A 15,243-nucleotide genomic window follows, 5' to 3' on the forward strand; every position below is an offset into this window, starting at 1 on the left:
GTGGATTTGGCTACGGAGGTGCTCCCCTTTCCGGACACCAACGGTTCCTGCCAATGCCGTCGATTGTATGGGGTCCTATTTGGCCGATTCTGCTGCATCTCAATTTTCATCGCAAAATTGACAGCCTGGGCCATAGACCATACAGAACTTAATTCCAACCGATCCTGGATACTGTCCTTCAAACCTCCGATAAAACGAGCTACCAAATGATTATTGGATTCATTCAAATTATTTCTAGCGGCTAGGCGATGAAATTCTTCAGTATAATCACTCACCGTTCGGGACCCTTGACTGCAATGCTGATACCTCAAGTATAGTATCTGTTCATAGTCTGTAGGTAAAAATTGAGCCTGTAGCAGTTGTTTCATGCGCTGCCAGCTGCGCACTCTTCCTTTACCTTCCCTTTGCCTCATCTGAATGATTTGTTCCCACCAAGCACTTGCACCACCCTTTAATCTACAGGCGACATACCTCACCTGTCGATCCGCCGAGACTTCCATATATTCAAAGAAGTTTTCCACGGCCTTCTCCCAATCTAAATAATCCTCTATATGCATTCTGCCATCAAAATAAGGGATATCTAGTTTAGCTTTAAACTCACCGGGTTGAAATTGAGGAGGGGGCGGTCTCCGCCTCTGGTGGTGTTCATAATGTTGGTGATTCCCTGCATCCTCTTCAGCGGAATCTATGAATTCCAATTCTCTGTTGAACGGCATTTCCTCATCAGATTCCGAAAAATCCTGTATCTCCGCTGGAATGTGGCGACGTGGGGGAGGTCGATTTGCCGCCTGACCCCTCCGTCTCATGTTTCTGAGATCCTGATGTTCACCGTGTTTTGGTTGAGGCTGTGGTTGTCTCGTCTGTAGGAGATTGAACTCGCGACGCACCTCCACTGTAAGCCTCTGAATATCCGCCGATAGATCATCTAATCGCCGGTTGAGATTCTCCTGGTTTGCCCAGAGCGCGTCCACTCCTCGCGCTCCATCGGTGATGGGTTCCTTGCCGCGATCCGCCATGTTTCTTCTCAGGTGAGGCTCTGATACCAACCTAATGCAGCTGAAACTAGCAGCAACAAAACCAGCCCAGAAACCTGCAAGAAAGAAAACACAATGCAAGCACAAGAACTCCAATTCGCCCGGGTAGAGGCAGAACCCTGTATACTCAGGGGTTTTGTATTGAATATCTTCAAAAGAGTAGTAAAAGTATCAAAAGCTGCTTCCAGCTTCCTATCCGACCCCTATATTACTCAGATAACTATTTTTGTAAATTTAATTATAAAAGAAAATGATTAAAGCAAATAACTGAAAGTGGTAACAAAAGGGAGTGGCTGTCAGAATTCTGTTAGGATGGCATAAGATGTGCTGTAGGCTCTCCCGAAGCTAAGATGCACTGCATCAGTCCTCCCCTGCTTCAGTAGAGCTCGACTCCGACGAGCTATTGATCACCACTGCATCATCTGGTGGAGAGTAAGCCCAGATATCTGAAACATTAAAGGTCGACGACATGTTGTAATCTGCAGGTAAATCCACGATGTAAGCGTTGTCGTTGATCTTGGCGGTGATAGGTATAGGACCAATTTTTCTACGCATCAATTTCGAATACGTGCCAGGCGGAAATCTCTCCTTCCGAATACGAACCATCACCAAATCGCCAATGCTGAAGATACGTTGTCGACGGTGATGATCGGCAAACTCTTTGTACCTCTGATTAGATTTCAAAATGTGATTCCGCACCTCTGTGAGCATGTCCGTGTAGCTCCCGGAAAAGGACTCTGCCGCCAAAGATTTGCACTTGGGCAAGATGGCAATGTCGATTGCCAAATTAGGTGCTTTAGTATATACAATGTAAAAAGGGGATTTACCAGTCGAGCGGTTAGGCATTGAATTGTAGGCGAATTCTGCTCGGGTCAACACCTCTTCCCACTGTTTCGGATGATCTTGAACAAGGCAACGTAACATGTTGCCTAACGTGCGATTCACGACCTCCGTTTGTCCATCCGTTTGCGGGTGGTATGCTGAACTAAGGTTAATGTCCGTCCCCATGCGCTTCCATAGCTCACGCCAGAAGTGGCTGACGAACTTCACGTCTCGATCCGACGTGAGGCTTCTTGGTACACCATGTAAACGCACAATTTGATTAAAGAAAAGTTGAGCTATATTCAGGGCGTTAGAAGTTTTCTTACAAGCCAAGAAGTGCGCCATCTTGGAAAATCTGTCGACGACGACCAATATAGAGTCATGCCCTTGCCGAGTTCGGGGTAATCCCAAAATGAAATCCAAGCTGATGTCTTCCCATATCGAGTCGGGTACGGGTAACGGCATATACAGTCCTGTATTTTGAGCTCCTCCCTTATAAGATTGGCAGATCGGGCAACTGTCTACCAACCGAATCACGTCACGCCGTAGTCTAGGCCAGAAAAAACGAGCTTGAACAGTCTTTAAAGTTTTGTCACGCCCCATATGCGCGGCAAGACCGCCTCCATGAGCTTCTCGGACGAGGAAGAGGCGCCACGACGACACAGGAATGCAGAGTAAATTGTTTTTGAATAAGTACCCGTGTCGAATTGAATAATCGCCTTGTGTCTGTGATTCTTGGCAAGCTTTCCAGACTTCTTTGAAATCAGGGTCCTCATCATATAATTCTTTGAGACAATCTAAACCAGTTGTTTCAGCTTGCAGTCTTGTGAGGAGCACATTCTTTCTACTAAGAGCATCAGCTACCCGATTATTCGTTCCGGGCTTATGTTGGAAGGTGAAAGAAAATCTCTGAATAAACATAAGCCATCTCGCATGCATTCTGTTTATGGATCGCTGGCTATTCAGATACTGTAAAGCTTTGTTGTCACTACACAGAACAAAATCTTGATGTAACAAGTATAGCTCCCATTGTTTAAGTGCACGGATAATGGCATATAACTCTTGTTCATAAGCGGACCAATTCCGTCGAGCATCACTAAGCTTTTCACTAAAAAAAGCCACCGGTTTACCGCCTTGTGAAAGCACAGCTCCAATACCTATGGAGGATGCGTCCGTCTCAACTGTGAAAACTTTATCGAAATCCGGAAGTACTAATACTGGTGCTGAGATTAAGGCTTGTTTCATGGCTTCAAAACTACTCTGTTGGCGATCCCCCCACTGAAAGATTTTAGCCTTGAGACAATCGGTCACTGGAGCCATCAAAATACTAAAATTTTGGATGAATTTCCGATAATAGTTAGCCATCCCGTGGAAACTTCTGACTTCAAAGAACGACGTAGGCGTTGGCCAATCACGCACCGCACAGATTTTCTGAGGATCCATGTGAACACCTTCCGCGGATATAACAAAACCCAGAAAATGTACAGTAGGGACGGCCAGCTCACACTTGGACAGATTAAGGCATAACTGTTGCTGTCTTAGCACTTCAAAGAGAGTTTGCAAATGGATTACGTGACTGTCTAAACAGTTACTATAAACCAATATGTCATCAAAATATACGATGCAGATTTTGCCGATATATGGCTTTAAAACCTCATTCATCATCCTCATGAAGGTTGAAGGAGCATTGCATAAGCCAAATGGCATTACCTTCCATTCATACAATCCTTGCGGCGTTTTGAATGCCGTCTTCCACTCGTCACCGGGGCGCAGACGGATTTGATGATATCCGCTACGGAGGTCTAGTTTTGAGAAGATAGCCTCCCCAGTCAGCCGATCCAACAGCTCTTCAATCCGCGGAACGGGAAATATGTATTTGATCGTGATTTTATTGATAGCCCGACTGTCGACGCACATCCTCCATGTTCCATCCTTCTTGGGCACAAGCAATGCCGGCACTGCGCAGGGGCTCAAACTAGGTTGTATGAATTGTCTCCTTAATAAATCATCGATCAGATCCTGCAGGATAACTTGTTCTTTGGGATTAAGTCTATAATGTGGCAAATTGGGTAGAACGGCACCGGGTACCAGATCTATCTGATGCTGTATGTTCCGGAGCGGTGGCAGCTCATTGGGCAAGTTCTCAGGAACTATATCACCATATTGCTGTAGTAACTGTTGGACTCTACTGGGAAGTAGAGTTTTTGAATGTTCTAAACTCGGCTCAGTCACAAGCAAGGCGAATATTGGAGCGGGCTCCTTCCAGCAATGGAGCAAGTTCGCCCCCGTGACTACTTGCATCGAACTCTGCCGTTGCGAAGGAGTAGTCTTCACATTCGAATCCATTTGGGACGGTAATAGTCGCAGTCGACGGCCATTCCAGTCGAACGAATAAACATTGGCTCGACAGTCGTAGGTGGCGTGCACATCATACTGCCATGGCCTGCCGAGGATCAAATGGCAGACATCCATGTCTAAGACGTCACAAAGCACTTCGCCAACATATTGTTTTCCGATGGAGAACGCCACCCTACAGGATTCGGACACAAGAATTTCCATCCCCCGTTTGACCCAACTTATCTTATACGGATGGGCGTTCTTGATGGTTTTCAGATGTAAACTCTGCACCACTGCTCGTGAGATCACATTCTCAGTACACCCATTATCGATCAAGAGATCGCAGACTTTGCCCCCTATCGTGCAACGGGTTTTAAAGATGGAATGGCGTTGGGAATCAATGTTCTGTCGCGGAGCTAACAGAAGTTTCTCCAGTACACATACCAAAGCTTCTCCCTCATCCGCCGGGACATCCTCTGTTTCACAATTCGGTTCGCCTTCATCATTGGCTTGTTCTCCCTCCTCTTCACCTTCAGCCACATAGATCTGCTGCCTCTGAGGACACTCGTTGGATTTATGACCGAGCTGGAAACAACGAAAACATTTTAATGTCGACGGTTTGGCGTATGGATTGTCTCTAACGGGAGTCTTCAATTTTGGCTGATTTCGGGAATCAGTCGGAGTGTTACTGGGTGTAGCCGACGGTGCAGACGGTCCCACATTCTGTGTGGATTTGGCTACGGAGGTGCTCCCCTTTCCGGACACCAACGGTTCCTGCCAATGCCGTCGATTGTATGGGGTCCTATTTGGCCGATTCTGCTGCATCTCAATTTTCATCGCAAAATTGACAGCCTGGGCCATAGACCATACATAACTTAATTCCAACCGATCCTGGATACTGTCCTTCAAACCTCCGATAAAACGAGCTACCAAATGATTATTGGATTCATTCAAATTATTTCTAGCGGCTAGGCGATGAAATTCTTCAGTATAATCACTCACCGTTCGGGACCCTTGACTGCAATGCTGATACCTCAAGTATAGTATCTGTTCATAGTCTGTAGGTAAAAATTGAGCCTGTAGCAGTTGTTTCATGCGCTGCCAGCTGCGCACTCTTCCTTTACCTTCCCTTTGCCTCATCTGAATGATTTGTTCCCACCAAGCACTTGCACCACCCTTTAATCTACAGGCGACATACCTCACCTGTCGATCCGCCGAGACTTCCATATATTCAAAGAAGTTTTCCACGGCCTTCTCCCAATCTAAATAATCCTCTATATGCATTCTGCCATCAAAATAAGGGATATCTAGTTTAGCTTTAAACTCACCAGGTTGAAATTGAGGAGGGGGCGGTCTCCGCCTCTGGTGGTGTTCATAATGTTGGTGATTCCCTGCATCCTCTTCAGCGGAATCTATGAATTCCAATTCTCTGTTGAACGGCATTTCCTCATCAGATTCCGAAAAATCCTGTATCTCCGCTGGAATGTGGCGACGTGGGGGAGGTCGATTTGCCGCCTGACCCCTCCGTCTCATGTTTCTGAGATCCTGATGTTCACCGTGTTTTGGTTGAGGCTGTGGTTGTCTCGTCTGTAGGAGATTGAACTCGCGACGCACCTCCATTGTAAGCCTCTGAATATCCGCCGATAGATCATCTAATCGCCGGTTGAGATTCTCCTGGTTTGCCCAGAGCGCGTCCACTCCTCGCGCTCCATCGGTGATGGGTTCCTTGCCGCGATCCGCCATGTTTCTTCTCAGGTGAGGCTCTGATACCAACCTAATGCAGCTGAAACTAGCAGCAACAAAACCAGCCCAGAAACCTGCAAGAAAGAAAACACAATGCAAGCATAAGAACTCCAATTCGCCCGAGTAGAGGCAGAATCCTGTATACTCAGGGGTTTTGTATTGAATATCTTCAAAAGAGTAGTAAAAGTATCAAAAGCTGCTTCCAGCTTCCTATCCGACCCCTATATTACTCAGATAACTATTTTTGTAAATTTAATTATAAAAGAAAATGATTAAAGCAAATAACTGAAAGTGGTAACAAAAGGGAGTGGCTGTCAGAATTCTGTTAGGATGGCATAAGATGTGCTGTAGGCTCTCCCGAAGCTAAGATGCACTGCATCAGCTGTAGGGAATGATTATATATGTAATTTTTGTTGTTGTTGATTTTATTAGCACCGATTTAATAGTTGCAATGTCACTGAAATTTATATTTCTCATAAAAGATTTAGCATGGCTCACTCTCCTCATTATTTTTTTTCTAATACTCAAAATTTTAATATTACATTTCTATCATTCATATAAAATTTTAATGTCAAATATATCCTATAAGTTTTTATATTTCATTTCACGCACTCATATTTGTTTTATGGGTGGTAGACATTTAATATTAAAATTTTAAATGTTAGATATGTAAATAGCATGAAGCAAAGTGGCATGTATGTAAAAGTTTTCCCTTAATGTGACTCTTAACCCCTATCGATCTTCTATAATGTCAATATACATCATGATCATATTATGCTATCACAGCTAAATCTAGCTCCCAATGAACTACTGTGCTAAGATGCCTGTCAGCTCGAGTGACCTTCATTAATCTCGTCAATAAGAGCCTAGTGAGTGGAATTTTTATTGCGTCCCGTAAAAATACCGAGCATACCGAGTGTACCGAGCAGAGTACCGAGCACTTAGTGACGTGGCGTTTTGTTAGTGGTTTTCGAATGCATTCGGTAACCTGACGGAATCATTACTCCTAGCGAGTGACTTTCATCAGTTCGTTCGTGATGCTCCAATAAACTCTCATTATGAAACATCACGATCTTGTGATGTAATTTAGTTCGAAATGAACTATTAGATATATTTCTAAGAATAAAACAAATATTTCATAAATTTCTTCCATTTATTTAATTATGAGATCAAATATCCCTTTTTAAACATAATATGAAATACCTCAATATTTGAGTATTAAAGTGTAATATGTAAATTATTTAAAATGAAATAAGATTTATTGGCATATATTTAGAATTCATTTATTTTGAACATATAAATTGAATACATATAGCATATTTTATTTACTTGATAAGCTTGCAGTTGCCGCATGACAAATATAAATGCGAAGATTGCAGGAATCATTTAATCTCCTTATTTAATAAGCTTACGCGGTTCGATTCACTCAGAATTTAAAACGAAGAAAAAAAAAAAAAAATTTAAAACGAAAAAAAAAAAAAAAAAAAAAACCCAAAGTGGAAGAGAACATCCGACCGTCTATTGATGTGAATGAATGATAAAAAACGAATATACGAGCTTCTCTTCTCCGTCCTCGATTTACTAAGCTGCTGTAAACGATCAAGTAAGCGAAAAAATGGAAACTTCTCCGACTGCCAGGTAATCACTGGGCGGCCTTTGGTTTTAGATCGGTTCATCAAACTTCTTTGATTGCACTTGAAATTCGTTTCCTGTTATTGGATTAAGCTTTTTTGTGTGATCGTATACTGTATATTGTCGAGATTGTGGTAATTTTCCAGCTTGTGGGTGTGTATTAGGGCTTTGATATTTTTCTGATGAGGAATTATATCAATTGAGGTTTTATTACATTGGAGTTCCGAGGTGGATCACATTTGGGGAAAAGAAATCTGGGAGCTTGGGCTTTGTTCGTCACTCAGATGTTTTGATTGGAACTTCCAAATTTTTAAGGTTTAAGGGGCTGCTTCATTCCAAGATTTTGCTCAGATTTGGCCAGAGTTTAGGCTGAATTTTGTCAAATAGTTTTTTGAGCCTCATAAATCTAGTTTTTATTGAACTAACCGTCTTAAATCATGAATTACGTTGCCAAATACTTTCACAGAATTTAATAGCTAACTTGCCTACTGTTCTCAGGATTTAACGTACCCAGGATTTACTAAATCCTGCTAAATTTAAATCATTCTTGTAGCAACAACCATGCGTGCTTTTGCTTGCAAAGAAGACCAGAACCGAGTGATCTGGCTTGGGATTCTAACTTTTATATGTGATCTTGCGTGGTTGACTAGTTCATTGCACTTAGAGTCAGCCAATTTGTTTTAATGCAAGAGTTTGAAAATGGTTGGATTTGAGATCTGCAACTGAGTTATGTTTTTTGTTTGTTTTGTATGAACTCAAATATTATGAACTTGACTACAATATTAGTTGAAATGGAGTAAGTTTCATTTTTACCTTTCGGGGCTGCTTGGTATTCTATTTTAGGGAAGATTTAGCTTAAATGTTGCCAAATAGAATTTTAGAGACTTCAAATCCTACTATTTTGTTAAATCCTATTTCGGTCCAATATTAATTAAATTTAGAATTTGTTAAATCACACCATTCACAGGATTTAATGAATTTAGGGATTTCTTTATTTCACAAGCCTTACATTATGAAATAAATAACCAAAATATTTATTAGAATTTAGCAAAATTTAATAGTTTTCATCCCAAATAGTTTTCAGATTTTAACTCTCTCAAGATTGACTAAACTAGATTTATTGGATTTACTAAATCCTACTTGTTGCAAAACAACCCCTTCATTTCAGTATAATTATAAGCAATATTCTAACCTTCCTTCTTCTTAATTTTATGTTATATTATATAAAAAATAAAATTAGGATAAGAGGTTTCACTTGTCTTACACCATTGAGGATGAGATCTCTGACATCATTTAACTTCAATTTATTTGATTCATAAAAGTTGTTGATGATTATTGCTACACCGTCCTAATTTTTAGGGAGTGACAAAAATATACTTTAGGCACGATTTTCATCATTGAATTGATATCCATAGAGCTCAACTTATATTTGGGTTGAACTCATTAATGTGCTCAACAAAATAAACTCCTTCAGATATTTTAAAATTAGGACAATGCACATTAGATGTACTGTATTGACAATAAAGGGCTTATACATATCTAATAATGCATTTATCACGCATGATGTGGTCTTTTCATTGAAAATGTTGAAGGCAACATTCTTGATCAAGGATGGGTGAATAACTCCTCCGAGTGTTGCCTATCAATTCCTGCTCATCTTGATAAATAGCAGAAGGCTTTGATCCCTTTAAAGCTTAATTAAGTTTTCTTTGATAAAAATAATATTTTATTTACATCTTCCAATAATCAAACTCTTAACCATCAAATTTATTGATATTGAATTTTTTTTGTCTTGCATTGCTCAAATTTTTATATAGCTTAACCAAAAGCTCTGATAATAGTTGTTAGGATTATAAGATAATGATAAAATTTTGAGGGAAATCAAATGAAGACGAAGAACAAACCCACCAAAGTTCATAATCATATGACACACATGTTTTTATAATTATGTTGTGTTTTCTTGTGTTCACGATCAAATATAGATTAAATATTTAGTAAGCTTTAAAAGAGGAGTATTTTAAAGATTTCTTTTCATACATATAAAGATAATGATAGAGATACACTTTATCTATATCAATGATTGAGAGGGAAAGCAGTAGCCTGCCATGAAAATGAAGGCTAAATATGGAGAAGAAGACATTGATGCTAATGCTACTACCTTTTTCCCTTTTTGCTGCAAGAGCTTATTCCTCTATTTTCTTCTCTATTGCGATAACTTGTCCCACCAATAATCGAAATCTTAAATCTCTCTTTTCTCTATGTTCATCTTCTTTTTATTTGCTTGCGCTTATGAAGTACTTCAGCAGATTGGAGCCATTTCCTTACATGGTACTCAGAGATGATATATAGGAAATTTGAATTTATTAGGTAGATGGTGGTAGATATCGATATTAGATAGATGATAGTGGAAGATAAATTTATAGTATCTTGGTAGATGGTGATAGGTAGAAGCTTGTATGAGTTAGGTAGCCTGCAAAGTGCTCATTTTTTATCTTGCTCTTCACCAAGACATCAACTTATACTTCAAGATTTCCCAAGATTTTCCATTCTTTGAACTTGAAAAAATCTTATCTATTAAACTCTGGTATGTAGCCTCAATATTCTCAAAACCAAATGGCATAGCCTTCTCAAGAAAGTATCGAGAATGCTTAGTTTCAGGAATCCTATGATGGAGCGGACCACGGTGCCAACGTTTGGTAGAGAGTACTCTCTTTTGAACAAACTTGGTTAACCTTCTTGAAGTTTACGCATGTTCTCCAACTATCATTAGACTTTAAAATAGCCATGTTGGAGACCCACCTAGGGTAATATACTTCTTAGATAAAGTCTACTTTAAGCAACTTCCCCACTTTTACAATAATGGTGACCTTGATCGCTTTAAAGAACTTCCTTTTATTGCTTGATGACTGAGTTGTTTTCATTGACATTTAGATGGTGCCAGGCAACACTTAACATCTATTCCCGGTATCTTGGCATGGTCGAATGCAAATACATCTTGGTTACATCATAAAAGAGTGAGAACTTGAGAACAAAAAAGACCTTGGCAAGTTGCTTTTTCTATTGAAGTGGGCACTTCTATTACTTCTTCCTCGACTTTTCTCTTCTTCGAAAATGTATCCTTCTTGATAGAGTTTAGGTAGCATTTTCTTGATTGGATGAGATCTTTGTGCACAATGACCAACTTTTTAGGAGATGTGAACTTCATTGCTAGTTTTGTAAATAAGTTCAGCATTAGTTTATTGGCTTTCTGAGGCTTTTGTTGTTTTGGGATTTGCTAGGTGAAAGAAATTGAAATATATGAAGGAAATGATGAAGAGAATTTAACAAGTAATTGAAATACTTATCCTCACACATATTATACTATTCATCCACTTATTCAAATGTTTGAGATTTAAAGTAGGTTTTAACATTTACAATTTGACTTTAGGATCGACTTACAAGGATGATGATCTGCTTTAAACTGGATAATTCAATAATGTAGATAAATGGTGTAAGATTTGCGCTTATAAGTGCCTTTAGCCTTCTAAAAGGACGGTGTGTGTGTGTGGATGTCCCCTATTATGGTTGATAAGTGCCTCAAAAGTTTTTATCAATATTTTGGGTTTGATCATCACTTACAACATGACAGCTCACATTTGTGGAAATTGGGATGGGAAAAAAAATCACAACTTGCGACATTGCAGTCTCCTTCAATATTCATGTCACATATAACTTCTTTTAATACTACGCCGACTCCTCATTTGCATCATATCTATGTTGTAGTTGTTTCCTTCAAGTCCTATGCCACAATGTCACATTCATTGTGCTCATATCCTTATCCAAACTGAATGTTGCATCCTCATTGGCATTGCAACTTCACTTGTACCGTAACCGTACTTGTGACGACTGCAATTGCGCCATAACTTCACAAACATTGCAACTATATCCTTTAAAGACCTATATAAAACCTTTCTTGCGCCTTAGTCATCATTATGTTTAGACAAGCACCACAACCTTCTTCATGACTTATGTTACAACCCTTGTGTGTTGTAATGGTTGTTGTATCCAGACATGTGCCACGACCTTGCTTGGGCTGCAACCGTCTCTTTTAATACCCACTTCAAAATCTTTCTTGTGCCATTGTTGCTTTTTCCATAGCCTTGCTTGCTTTACAATTGCCTCTAGCATAATCTAGGACATAGTAGCCTCTACTAAGGTTACACTATAGCCACCTGCAGCCATGTCGTAACCTATGGTGCACTGACACTTTTTCTCAAAGACATATGCAGTGTCGGCACATATCCGACACGACACGCTTATGAAATTCCTCCGACAAGTATTGAACACGCCAAAGACTTGTCTGATTAAAAAATAATTAAAACTACACGCTTGTTTCAAATATTTTATGAATTTCTTTAAATATAATTTCTTATACTTCGAATTTTTATTTATTAAAAAAAATAAAAATTAAATTTCTTATTTTCTCTCTATAGCCACAAATCAATCGCCCGTACTTAATATCCCATTTCCCGAACATTCTCATTTTCATTTCCCTTTAGCGGTTTACAACTAGTATTTCACAATAACGCATGATGTCATCTCTCTAACACTATAAGAACAACCATATTAATATTAAAGTACGATGGTATCTTGATATTAAGGCTCAATACCACCAATTTTTACACTCATAATACCTTCCCCTCCTTTTTCATAAAAAAACTAAAAAAATGCCCACTCACAGTCTTGACGCTCCATCTTCGTCCAACATCATCTCAGTATTGACGACCGACATCATCCCGACATCGAGGGTCGATGTCGTTCCGACATCAAAGAATGGTGCCCATTGCACAATATGAATGCCCGACTCTCGACAACATTGTCATCTCTTCTCTCAATGCTTGACATGACATGTATCCCAAACTCTTTACATTCTAATATTAATTATTTTAAGCATATATTTTTGTTAAATGACTTACTATTTCTCAATTATTCTTAATATTCTGTTTATTCAATTTTTATACGCCATCTTTAAGATATAAAAATTGTCCAACCCATATCCGCGTTCTACATTTTCAATAATTAACGTGTTCCGTGTCTGTGTTGTGTCGTATTTATGTCGTCGTGTCGATGTATGTGCATTGTAGGTTACAATTGATATGTATAAGGACCTACCTTGTTGCTCTTGACTTTGTGTTCATTGACTGCCCATGAGGCATCATGCGCTAAAGTCCCTTTATTTTCTTTGAGTTGGACCACAAGAACAACAACATCAAGCTTTTATCCTATTGCATGGGGTCAGCTACGGACATTCTTTTCCACCATTATATTCTATTAAGAGTCAAATTCTCATTTAAATTTAATTAAAAAAAAAGATCATTTATAATATTTTCTAGTCAAGTCTGATTAATTTAATTTTTATAATGTTTTATAAAAGTGGATGATATTAAATTAGGTGAGGCGTCATTTTTTTACCCTTTGTGTTTTTCACATAAAAAAATGTCTTGCATTTCATTTTTTGTGTGATATTGAAAAAAAGCTAATGCCCTCGACATTAACCTTCGTCCTCTAGCTTGATTTTTGGCGGGCAACAGTCATCATTAGAGTATGTCCTCATTAGGATGTTATATTGTTTTCTTTTCTTCTATTCTAAATTTTTAATTTCTTGGCACAGTTTTATCTCAAACGAGTACCATTTTCTTTGATAGAATTTTGAAACAACGCATTTTCAGTTCCAGTGATGGGATCAAAAGTGTTGATCTGAACAAGAAAAGAAAGCTACAATATGAATCAACTAGTCTGGACATCTCTTCCCCAAGACAGCGATTTAGAGTTGGAACCAAAATCTTTGGCCAAGGCTTGGTGATCAGAGGGGGTTTTCCTGAGGATCCAATTGTTAGAAAAATACAGAATGAACCACAAGAATCAGCGAAGGATAGCAACAGTTTCATTGGAGCCTCTGATGGTAAAGATTCAAGCGAAAATTCCATTACTTCAACTTTTCATCAAAACCGAACTTCAACCTCTTTGAACAGTTGCGGCAATGAAGTTTTTAAGAGTCAGCTCTATTCCTTGGAAAGCAGAGATATGGAGTGTAGTAAGTGCAGATATGAAGGACACTCTTCAGTTTGATCCAGGCTACAATGTTATGGAGGACATGCACTCTGGTTTTGGATTAGATCATGCCATTTTAGAACTTGTGAGTGAGGTTGATGTGGAGACCGAAACTATGTTTCTCTACTCCAACGATGTATCGCCACATTCATTCAGGCTCGCATCTGGAAGGTGGAACCCTGGAGAAGGTACATTCTTACTCTCTTTAGAGGAACCGAAAAATTTTTCTAGCTTTTGCTCAGAGTAAATTCTGTTCTCCACAAAAAAGCTAACTAAAATAGTCAAATTCAAATTCAATCCAGTGAAACACACTTAGTTTTTTTTCGACTCCTGTTCAGGTGCTCCATTGGGTGTTAGGAGCCCGACTATTGATCAAGAGTTCGAGCAGTATTTTGCATCTCTCCTGCTATAGCAACAACTTGTAAGGTAACTCAAGTCTTTTGACATCTACTTCTGACAAAATTAACACACTGCTATGCTTGCATGGTCAATGATATCGAGCCTTGATATGCTTGCCGGAACCCATGGGGTCCGACCCTGCCGGAAGTTGCAAGCGCGACTATCAAGGCTCGCCAGGCCAACAATTACTAGTAAAACTACTTCATGATTGAACTTTTACTGGAATGTCTCTCCATTTGTACCTGGAGATTACTAAGTCATCAATGACGGAAGTTTTAGCTTTAGGCTTCGTTTGGGACGACTTTCTTACTGCTTTTTAAAATAGTTTTTTAGTACAAAAGCTAAAAATTTTGTATTAAAAAGTTGCTTTAAGAAGCAATAAAAGATTGTCCCAAATGATATCTTAACCACCATTCATCACTTATGTGAATGAGCTTTCTGTATAGAGGTAAAGGGTAATGCCACTAGACTTCACACGTAGTAGTATTATTCTGTATTGATATTGTATCAGCCTCTCCATATATATCTAGAAGTTCAGGAAAAAATGTTGGATACAGTTCTGCAATAGCAGCATGATATTAGGATCATTATCTAGCCTGAAAAGGGACTAAGGGCTTATTTGGTTTTTTGAAATTAGAATTTCTGATAATTTTAGAAGTTGAGCATATAAATATATATTGGAAATGAATATATATAAGTTTTATTTATGTTCATTTATTAAAATAATTGAAGAAGTTAAAACAAAATAAATATAGCTCGATATGTAAGTAAAAATTCTTTTAATATTTGACCTGCTTGTTTATTTATGTTCATAAATATGCTCTTGTATTGTTTTACAAATTACTTATTAAGAGCTTTAGAAAAAGCTAATTTGGTTCTTTTTTATAATTTATTTATATATCTCATCAAATTTTTAATGTTGAAGGATTGTAATTGGGTGATGGCCGAGCCAATCTTATAAATATTGATCAAATAATTAGATGAACAGAATAATATTTCTAAAATAATAATAGTATAGTTGAATATAGGAATACTGCTCAGTGAATGACTGACCATTTTGATAAAAAAAAAAAAGAACAAATTTATCATTGTAGCGATATCATTATTTGCTTAGATCATTAGATTCCTAACTATAATTAGCCCAGTTCGATAATGCTCAATTTTGATAAAATAGTTAATAAAAATC

General features: G+C 38.7%; 1 protein-coding gene across 1 annotated transcript; it reads right to left on the reverse strand.

Annotated features, from left to right (window-relative positions):
• Positions 1 to 723: 723 nt before the first annotated feature.
• LOC114580913 lies at positions 724 to 13,534 on the reverse strand. Its single transcript, XM_028699823.1, has 6 exons — positions 13,385 to 13,534; positions 13,238 to 13,304; positions 1,446 to 6,010; positions 1,153 to 1,237; positions 888 to 1,090; positions 724 to 810 (listed from the first exon to the last, which is right to left on the reverse strand). The coding sequence occupies exons 1-6, from the start codon at positions 13,532 to 13,534 to the stop codon at positions 724 to 726; spliced, it is 5,157 nt and encodes a 1,718-aa protein (XP_028555656.1).
• Between the last annotated feature and the right edge of the window lie 1,709 nt (positions 13,535 to 15,243).

Source organism: Dendrobium catenatum, unplaced genomic scaffold (assembly GCF_001605985.2).
Source record: "Dendrobium catenatum unplaced genomic scaffold, ASM160598v2 fragScaff_scaffold_1395, whole genome shotgun sequence".
Taxonomy (NCBI): domain Eukaryota; kingdom Viridiplantae; phylum Streptophyta; class Magnoliopsida; order Asparagales; family Orchidaceae; genus Dendrobium; species Dendrobium catenatum.

What these genes read in the sequence shown, in the direction of transcription:
- LOC114580913 (XM_028699823.1), bottom strand. Translation starts at nt 13,534, where the DNA reads ATGGAATTTTCGCTTGAATCTTTACCATCAGAGGCTCCAATGAAACTG. An exon ending in AAATTCTATCAAAGAAAATG is followed by an intron (nt 6,011 to 13,237) that starts GTACTCGTTTGA and finishes TCTTTCTTGCAG; the next exon opens with GTTTCTGGGCTGGTTTTGTT. An exon ending in AAAACCCCTGAGTATACAGG is followed by an intron (nt 1,091 to 1,152) that starts GTTCTGCCTCTA and finishes TCTTTCTTGCAG; the next exon opens with GTTTCTGGGCTGGTTTTGTT.